General features: G+C 36.6%; 1 protein-coding gene across 1 annotated transcript; it reads right to left on the bottom strand.

Moving 5' to 3' along the window:
* Positions 1 to 332: 332 nt before the first annotated feature.
* Positions 333 to 2,489, bottom strand: LOC140444776 (uncharacterized). Its single transcript, XM_072536537.1, has 3 exons — positions 2,235 to 2,489; positions 1,772 to 1,927; positions 333 to 881 (listed from the first exon to the last, which is right to left on the bottom strand). Exons 1-3 carry the CDS (start codon positions 2,469 to 2,471, stop codon positions 357 to 359), a joined length of 918 nt encoding a protein of 305 aa, XP_072392638.1. The 5' UTR covers positions 2,472 to 2,489; the 3' UTR covers positions 333 to 356.
* Positions 2,490 to 8,376: the final 5,887 nt, after the last annotated feature.

Below are 8,376 nucleotides of genomic sequence, written 5' to 3'. Positions count from 1 at the left end.
TTATTTGAAAATGGATGGATATAGTTTTTTACAGTTGCTTGCTAAAGTGAAACCTTTCATGGAAAGAACAAACACTGTCATGTGGGAAAGCGTAAATACTGAAGAGCGGCTTGTTCTGACGCTCCGATATTTAGCAACTGGGAGGTCACTGGAAGGTTTAACGTTTAGTGCTGCAATATCTCCGAAACTGTTATCATCAATTATAGCAGAAACATGTGAAGCTATTTATAGCACTCTGAAAGAATATATAAAGGTAAGTAAAAGACAATCAACGATACAATAACATGTTTATTTATCTTTTTATTGGTACAAATATGATAAAAATAGGAACACATAAAATTAATACATTAAAAATGTTAGTATGGTGGGAATTGTTTATTATGCTGCTGAAGATTTGAATGTTGTGACAATTGTTCAGTTACTTGAGAAGTTTCTTTAGAAGTTGCATATGAGGGAGAGGAGGGTTCCTGAGGACGTGGTGAAGGAGTAGATAATGCTCTTCGATGAATTGAACTTGAAGGAGAAGAAGTTGTGAGATGTGAGGAAAATTGAGGATGAAAATGGTACTGAAAATGTGCGTTTTCTATAGTTGGGATTAAATTAATTGTGGATGAAGGCGTCAACTGTTTCATTTTGCCATAAAATATGACTTCAGCGAATAACTTCTCAGCAATTGCTTGCTGAGTTGGTTCAAGCTTTTGGAGCTGCAACCCGTATGATCGACCAATGATATCCCATTCGTTTTCCTGGGTTGATAGCAGGGTTTGGGCGGCGTCGATCATTGGTTCTTTTTTTCTTTCAAGATTGGTGCGCTTTTTTTTCCTTGGTGGTTCTGGAGGAGTTGGCTGACTGGTTGAAGGAGGTTGCTCGTCACCAGTATCCTGAAAATAACCAAAATTTTGTTTAATGTTTTAGTTGCCATCATATGTAGAAGAATGGAGGGAATTGAAAACCGATTTTAGTCAAAGATCGAATTTTCATCATGCTGTTGGTGCTGTCCAAGAAGACCCAGAGCAAGGTCCCTTGATAACATCGATAAAGACATGAGAAATATGGGAATACGTGCTTGGCGGAGAAAAGCGATGGATAGGGACGACTGGAGAGAAATTCTTGAAGAGGCTAGGACTCACGCAGGGTTGTAAAGCCAAAATAATGATGATGTTGGTGCTGTCGATATCAAGCACGTTGTTATCCTAAAACCAGCCGGAAGTGAATCGTTATATTACAACTATAAGAAATTTTTCAGCAAAATACTGTTTGCAGTTGTTAATGCAAATTATGAGTTCATTTATATTAATTTCGGTACCAATGGAAGCGTTTCAGGTGCCACTATCCTTTCTAACTCTCGGTTCTATAAAAAATGGTAAGTGATTCACTTCATTTACCCTTTCTGTCATCACTAGCAGGCACTCAAAGCTCTGTATCTTATGTATTTCTTGGCGATAGTTCGTTTAGGTTAAAAAGGTAGACTTGATTGTTTTAGCTTGCTGTGTTTTGCATAATTTTTAAATGAAGAAAAACCCCCGATACGTTAACGAATCATCATTTGATCAAGAGGATATTGAACATCGTATTTCAACCAGGTAAATGAAAACAGGCACCTACACTGGTACCAATATATGAGTCCACCACAAGGGAACGATATGAAGAGGGAAATAAAGAAACAAATTTTTACAAATTCTTCCAGTAACACCGCCGGTAGTGTGCATTTGCAGGAAAAAATGTTAAGGGTTTTGCCTATGTAATAATATACTTAATGACAAGTACTTACCGAACGTCTAGATTCAGTGGTTTCTTCATCCTCTTCCTCCAACATTTCCACTTTCCATGAAACTGAAGGTTTTTCGTTAAGGAAACTCATCAAGTTGTAGTACCAAAGTTTTGGCACGTATATCTGGCTTGTACCACAAGCTTCACTTGATATTACCTGTATAAATAAATTTGATTATTATTACATTTTGATTACGTATATTCATATTTATATTCATATATATATATATATATATATATATATATATATATATATATATATATATATTTATATATATACAGTAATAAGTTTATAGGTACACACTTTATTAATCTCAAAACATGTTCATCACAACCGTAACGGTCATTTCGTGATAAAGTTCTTTAGAAAAAATAAATAAATAAAAATAATAGAAATATTCATGTTTTGCATAGGTCACATACTAATAAAACGATTAAATATAAAAAATGTGTCTTAAGCTTACCTTTTTCTCTTCTCTTTTATACCCAGTTCTCAGATTCTCCAGTTTCTTTTTCAAAATGGCCAATGTGGCATCAGGGTAAGCTGTTTTAAAGATTTCAAGAAGAGAATTATATGCTTCATTCCTCCGATCTCGGTTTGAATATGTTTCACACTGAACATCCCACAAACAGCGGGAAGTTTTGTAACATTTCAGTAATTCCTCAATCATAGTTTTCTCATTTGTCGCCATTTGAGACATTTTTGTGGACTAAATACTCTGAACGGCTACCAGGACCAGGAGTTAACTGATTCGTTACGTTTGGTCGGAGGTCGGGATAGGCGGTTGGCCAACAACGCTACACACGTCCCGACTCGACGGATGTTGGGTGGGGAAGTCGGCTGTCGGAGTATCACAGTTGCACAACCAAATCGGTCATCCATACAGTCGCAGTCGGGTACAACTTTTTTTGTCGGTCAATAAGCCTACACACTACACACGCACCAACCGTCGCACATACGTCGATTTAATGGATTTACGAGGCCTAAAATATTTTACAGCATATTTCTACTAAAACTTGTACAAATCAACGGAAAATATTGTTTTTTAAAAATTGGCAGGTATTGTTCATAGAAAAAATCAAAATTTAAAATGACCAAAAATATACAGGTTTTTATTTATATCTCAGGCATCGGTGTCTGATATATCGGACTCGGTATTCCGCTTATCCGGTAACAGTATTTGAATGGTTTCAGGGCAAAATGACCCTGGTTTGACTCTTTTCTTTACCCATTAGTTGCTGCATAAAATGGTTAATTGTGGGTCAGAAGTTAAAAGAAGTCTGCTGAATATTTATATATCTAGGTTGCATTCCTGCTGCGAGAATTTCCGTGCATAGTTCTCGCGGTATAATCGAAAACGCTTATTCTTAGCTTCTTCTGCCTCTTCCGACAGCTGTCCTACGTGCAATAAGGCATTTTTGATTATTTCTACACCGTGAACTTAATATTTTATGCCTGATCGGTGTTATGGGGACTATGCGATGGTTCCACCCATATAGTTCGACATATAATTTCTCTGTTGCTTTGGCATATTCATCAAATTTTTGGACGTCTATTTTTGGACCACTTGAAATTGTTTCAAATATATACTTCAATATATATATATGACTATAAGATTTTCAGAGAATCTTCGACTATGTTACCGTCATTAGTGTTCACGAAATTGGCTTTTGGTATGTCGACTAACAACTTCTAACTCTTTTTCTTTATGAGTTCTCGTCCCTTCATACTTTTTTATTAGTAATTAATATGCCAAATGTAAAACGCTTTTAAGCGTTGGGATTCTGGCATGTAATACCGACAGAGAAGACCTTATTTAATAGCCGTGTAACTTATTTTCTTACTTTTTAGTCAGATTGTTAAAGTCTTTAGATGTTGCTCCGCATATACAACACCGACTTGAAGATTTTGTATTGGTTGCAGCATTACAGACCTTGCCATCAATCATGGTCATCTTAAAGACATGTTCAGACATTTGCAAAACAACTTCAATAAGTTCTTGGCAGATTCTTTAACGTAACTGATCTGATCTGATAACGAAAACCCTATTTTAAATCCTTCACAAGCCCATTTACAAATGATTTTCAAAGAATTCCTTTCATTGTCATTTAGAGAACAAAGTATTTCTTCTAACGCCACTGATAAGCGTTGAACAGCGTTGTCTATCAACTGTGTAAACTGCTTTCTGCGCTAGTACTTTTAATCTTTATGCAAACCGTGGTATTATTTTTTTCCTTTAACAAGAAATCGTAGCATGGATAAAATGATTTGTTTGTATTTCTAAGTTTCATATTGTCTCGTATGTTTCATATTATTAACAAACATTTGTTTTTGTATTTTCCTGCCCTAGTTTGTGATCTCTTATTATGCGAAATCTGTTCAATCGATTTTAATAAAATTTGGTGAACTGTTTTATTATCTATACGAATTATGAAGGTCCTGAGTGTAATGTAAGTGGTTCAAAAACATTGAATAAAAAAGGGTAATTTTTGCAAAAATTTCCTCTCCTCCTACCACCTCTCACATCCCCCTCAAAACAGATCCGCCGTGATCTAGTATATACAAAAATATTTATAACATATTTCAAGATGTATGTCATAAAAATTAGATTTAACTATCCATATATAAGTTTCAAATGAATACGTTTTTATTGCTACAGTTTGAATATTAAATAAAAAACGTCAAAATCGTACCAGCAATTGAGAGTTAAAACGTTAATAGCCTGTTCAATTATTGATTTATAGCTTTCTTCACTACATATCCTACAAGTAAATAAATATAGTAACACAGTTATACAAAAAATAGTACTACATCGTCTTCAACGAAGAACCAGGAAGCTATTCACGTCTGTCTCCAGCGAGTCGAGACTGTGATAAGGCGACCATTTGCCATTAAAATTCGAAATTTAAGTCTGCGGGTATTTTATAGATGATTAAGAATACTGCAATATCCAGTTAGACCAATTTGCTAAGTAGCACAGGAAGAAATAATTACTTGATGAATTACAACCGTTAATACGGAATAAGTGCCACGATAAAATTTTATTGATGAGCTGCTTTATTCGGCTGTATAAACATGATGTTCTTATAATGTACAATGTGAAAATATCTGTTCAATTTAAAAAAATATTATGCATACATTACAATAATCGAAGAACTACAAAATCGATCCATTGTATTAAAAAACTAACACCGGGATCGTATTCAGCGTACTCCAAAACATAAGGAAAGATATCGTTTATGAATCTTCAATAATGCTTTAAGTATCTATCAAAAAAATCGTAAACAATGAAAGCACTAAAAATTTTTCTTGAAGTTCTTTATCCTATTGGAGGTTGGATCAAAATCATCAAAATTAAGACTGTTTACTGGCTAGATTCCAGTCCTTGTTATATTAATGGGAGTAAATTATAGCATATTATATGGCTGGGCTATAACTTGCAGTGTCGTAGATCGTTATTGCTTTGCCAGGACTCCGTTCGGCTCGCGGAGATAAGAATACGGCCGAGGTCAGAAATTTGTAATCGCGTGGTAGGTGAAATACGACTGCCTGTCGTAAGAGGCGACTAATGGGTAGGAATTGAGAGGTGGAGAGCCGTCGCTTGAGGTGTCGGGTTTGTAGAAACGCACACGGTCGCCTAGGCGACACGATCACCGGTCTACACTCCTAGTATCTAGTATCCGAGACGAGACTCTCGTGGGACCACTCTACTCTCATTCCAAAAGAGCCTGGCGAGGTTGAACGAGCTGGGCCCGTACATACCTCTCCTGGCCTAGTGTCAGGCGTGGTGTGGGTGCCCCGGCACGTACCCGTCGGGAGATTCAAGAGTGGTAGAGGAGAGATCCTCGGCGGCGACCTGTCTACGTGCGAGGTGGAAATTCCTCTGCCTGCTTCGCCTATCCGCCCGTGGGTGGGATATCGGGTAGGTGAGGTAATCGCAACACAGGTATTACAGGGAAGATGGAGCCCCATGAAACGTTTCTTGCATACGTGGCATGGCACCTTCACTTTGGTGTTGGACTCGTAGGGGCAGTGGATTCGTTAACGGTCATATAGCCGACAGGCCAGGTGGACCAGGGCCCTGCCAAATTTTATTTGGAGGGCACAAAGCATAGCAATGCTTTGCCAAGATTCGATCAAATGAAGTTACTGAAGGCTGACTTGCACCTAGATTTAAACGGGCCGTACACTCCGATGTAGGTGTTTTTCAACAAGAGAACAAGATTTTTACGAGTAATATGCATATGTTTCTGAATATTTTCCAATAATTTGATAAATATGGTTGTTGACATCCACCCTGATCCTGTTGCATACCCAACTGTGGCGCTTATAATTCCACAGAAAGTGACGAATGTTCCCATTTTTACCGAAACACGTTGATCCCTTGCTTCTTGTTGGTTTTTGATATAACTCTTGATGCTTGTATGACTGTAGAAATACCAGTTTCATCAATATTAACGATTCTGTCAGGAGAAAATTTATATTTGACCATAACATCAGAATATTTTTGAAAAAAGTTCAACGTTTTGCAAAGAAATTACATTCAACTTTTGCAAAAACTTAGCAAAGTAAAAACAACTAGAGAATTGAAAAACTTCAACTACCTTTAAACAAATTTTTTCCTACTGCCCGATTAGTCATACGCTGGGACCACCAGACGGAAAGCGATGTATACGTCGTGTATTTCACCTACCACGCGATTACAAAATTCTAGGAGCAGTTATGCATAGTGAACATTATACATTTGGCGCCATTAGACTTATCGTTGAAATACCAGCCCGTTCTCACAGTGCGACAAAGAAACTGACGCAAAGCAGTCCCTGCATCTCTTTCTAATTTGCTAGATTTATCCACGTGACATAAATGAGAAGGTCACGTGGTCGATAAATCTGGCTCAATAAACAGAGATGCACGGACTGCTTTGCGTCAGTTTTCTCTGCCGCACTGGGGGAACGCGACTGTAGCAGTCAGTTTTTCTTGTATTATATGTCTATGTTTGATGCGCTCACAAGTGAATGAAAGTGAGGTTATACATATATTGTTGTAAATAAACAAACATTCTTCTACTGATAAAAGGTATGTATTATATTATGTATTATTACGTATTGGGTCTTTATGAACTGCTTAGATAACCAAGTGAATTTTGATTGGTGGTTCCAATAGGTGCCACTACGCCGATCGGTAAGTAATAGGTATGTTTTGTTACAGAATTCCAAAATGAAAAGACGTCTTAATTAAAGTAAAATTACAAGTAATGTCGCTTACGATTTACTAAGGGAGATACCATCGGAGGGATCTGACCTATCTGAATCTGATGAGAACGAGGATGAAGATATCGACATGACTTTGGAGCAAGTTGTTTTAGATGAACAAAACGATGAATGAAGAAAATTCGCACGACAGTGACTATGATAGTGAAGACGATTATTCTTGATGAGTTAAAATTGACCACCGACCTAAATATTGCCCATCAACTCCGTCCTTTCCTAGAAAACGTTGGACCAAACGTTCCTGATACTTTAGAGACTCCCCTTGATTTCTTCCTTCATTTGTTTAGTGAGAACCTGTTGAATACACTTGTTTTTCAAACGAATTTATACGTAGTCCAAAAAAATAACAGAACAACATACAAGAAATAAAGTGTTTTTGGGAATAAACCTTTTCATGGGAGTGAAAAAGTTGCCCAGTTATAGAGATTTCTGGTCTGCCAATTTTGCTCTCAGGGATTAGTTTATTTCTTCATGTATGTCGCGTGACAGATTTGGCAGCCATCGCTAGAGGAACTTTCAACCACTTACATAAGTTCATTTTATTCCAGCATGCAACAAACAATAGATGAATCGATGATACGGTTCAAGGGATGAAGTAGTTTACGCCAATATATGCCAATGAAGTCCATAAAAAGGGGTTATAAAGTATGGGTATGTGCTGATCAGTCAGGATATGTTTTATTCCAAATATAGACCGGAAAAGTAAAAGATCCTCGGGGCAAGAGTAATAAAAGAGATTTAGTTGGAAAATATTATGAAGTTTATTTCGATAACTATTTTAATTTTTTTGCATTACAACGCCACTTGCTAAAAGGCAAGATCTACTCACTGGAACAGCTCGAAAAGATAGAAGTTTCCAAATGAAATTAAAAACCAATAAAAAGATAAAAAGGGGTGACACAAACTGGAGAATGAGTGAAGATGACGTGCTAGCTTTGCAATGGATGGATAAAAAACCCATTCATTTTCTAAGCAACTTTGACAAACCTGAAAATAAATGTCACTGTGAATACGAAACAAACGGATGGGACATCAGTGGAAATTAATTGCAAGCAATTAGTAAAAGATTACAACAAATATATGTGTTTACCAAGACTACTCCTTCTCACTTTCCCTACGATCAACCATATTTTCCGCAGAACTTCTTGCTATTTTGCAAGCAATAACATTTGTAAATAATAAAAACATACAAAACTCTTTGATAATAACTGACTCTTTAAGTGCTCTCAGCTCTATGAAACAGTTATATACAAACCATCCCATTCTATTGCTTATAAAGTCAGAACTAATGAAATGTCAAGAAAACGACCGATTTGTTAAATTCCTTTGGGTTCC

Source organism: Diabrotica undecimpunctata, chromosome 6 (assembly GCF_040954645.1).
Source record: "Diabrotica undecimpunctata isolate CICGRU chromosome 6, icDiaUnde3, whole genome shotgun sequence".
In the NCBI taxonomy this organism is placed as follows: domain Eukaryota; kingdom Metazoa; phylum Arthropoda; class Insecta; order Coleoptera; family Chrysomelidae; genus Diabrotica; species Diabrotica undecimpunctata.
This window is presented reverse-complemented; position numbering and strand designations above follow the sequence as displayed.